At 38.2% G+C, this 1,797-nt stretch overlaps 1 protein-coding gene across 1 annotated transcript; it reads left to right on the top strand.

Annotated features, from left to right (window-relative positions):
• Positions 1 to 433: 433 nt before the first annotated feature.
• LOC108516940 (olfactory receptor 4F15) lies at positions 434 to 1,406 on the top strand. The gene has a single exon (XM_017854693.1). The coding sequence runs from the start codon at positions 452 to 454 to the stop codon at positions 1,388 to 1,390; it is 939 nt and encodes a 312-aa protein (XP_017710182.1). The 5' UTR covers positions 434 to 451; the 3' UTR covers positions 1,391 to 1,406.
• The last annotated feature ends 391 nt before the right edge of the window (positions 1,407 to 1,797 follow it).

Raw genomic sequence — 1,797 nt, 5'->3', positions numbered from 1 at the left:
CAGAGACTTTGAAAGCTGTATGCTGTGCATGAGTAACTGTTAGGTGGCTCATGTCACTGGTTGAAATCATATCCATTGATAAGTAATCATAGAGAAAAGTATTTAAAGATGACCTTATATCTCACCCAAATAGATCATCCTGGGAAGGATCAAATAGGAAATATTCATGTAACACAAAAGCAGAGGAGAGATAGGTCTAAGGATGGAATTAATTTAATAGTAGTAGTTTTGAAAACCCTAATGCCAAATAGGAGCCAGCTGACCCCTCTAAGTAGAAGTCCAGCATGCATGTGATGAGGGTTATTTGGCTGTGTGAGATGTTAATATGATACTTATTTTCATGGCTGGAGGCTTTCTTTCTTGAACATGAATACTTACCTAGGTAATTCTTTCTCATTTTCTTTCTTCCTTTAGGTAAGTAACATGAAAACTGATCTTGGAGTCTGAGGCAATGAATGGAATGAATCACTCTGTAGTATCAGAATTTGTATTCATGGGACTCACCAACTCATGGGAGATTCAGCTTCTACTTTTTGTTTTCTCCTTGTTGTTCTACTTTGCAAGCATGATGGGAAACATTGTCATTGTGTTCACTGTAATCACGGATGCTCATCTGCACTCCCCCATGTATTTCCTCCTGGCTAACCTCTCAATCATTGATATGGCATTTTGCTCAATTACAGCCCCTAAGATGATTTGTGATATTTTCAAGAAGCACAAAGCCATCTCCTTTTGGGGATGTATTACTCAGATCTTTTTTAACCATGCTGTTGGGGGCACTGAGATGGTTCTGCTCATAGCCATGGCCTTTGACAGATACGTGGCCATATGTAAACCTCTCCGCTACCTGACCATCATGAGCCCAAGAATGTGTCTCTACCTTTTAGCCACTTCCTCAATCATTGGCCTTATCCACTCATTGGTCCAATTAGTTTTTGTGATAGATTTACCTTTTTGTGGTCCTAATATCTTTGACAGTTTTTACTGTGACCTCCCTCGGCTCCTCAGACTTGCCTGCACAAACACCCAAGAACTGGAGTTCATGGTCACTGTCAATAGTGGACTCATTTCTGTGGGCTCCTTTGTCTTGCTGGTAATTTCCTACATGTTCATTCTGTTCACTGTTTGGAAACATTCTTCTGGTGGTTTAGCCAAGGCCCTCTCCACCCTGTCAGCTCATGTCACTGTGGTCATCTTGTTCTTTGGGCCACTGATGTTTTTCTACACATGGCCTTCTCCCACATCACACCTGGATAAATATCTTGCTATTTTTGATGCATTTATTACTCCTTTTCTGAATCCAGTTATCTACACATTCAGGAACAATGACATGAAAGTGGCAATGAGGAGACTGTGCAGTCGCCTTGCGCATTTTACAAAGATTTTGTAAATGAGTTGGCTGTGAAGATGTGTAACTATGAATTATTCCTCATGCTGGTTGCATAAAAGAAACTATGCAATTTCAGAGAAATACGGAAGACTCAGGCCATATTATATGCCTGAAAATCTATTAAATTATGGTAACAATTTCACTGTTAAATTAGAAGTGGTGTTATTCTTTGCACCGTGTGCATCAAAGTGCTAAATGTTAAATCTTAATGTCTTTTGTAACCTACCACTTTGAAAGACCTTGTTCTAGGCGAGTGCCATGTAATTGAACAAATAATAATACTATGTATCTTTTTCTCTATTGGACAGATTATTCTATCGATAGACAAACTACACATTCAATTAACCTGTTTACTACCTAACTCCCTTTTTTTTTTTTTTTTTTTTTTTTTTTTTTTTTTTTTTTTT

Source organism: Rhinopithecus bieti, unplaced genomic scaffold, assembly GCF_001698545.2.
Source record: "Rhinopithecus bieti isolate Rb0 unplaced genomic scaffold, ASM169854v2 scaffold_38779, whole genome shotgun sequence".
Lineage (NCBI taxonomy): Eukaryota > Metazoa > Chordata > Mammalia > Primates > Cercopithecidae > Rhinopithecus > Rhinopithecus bieti.
This window is presented reverse-complemented; position numbering and strand designations above follow the sequence as displayed.

Coding starts and splice junctions, on each gene's coding strand:
- LOC108516940 (XM_017854693.1), top strand. CDS start 452: ATGAATGGAATGAATCACTCTGTAGTATCAGAATTTGTATTCATGGGA.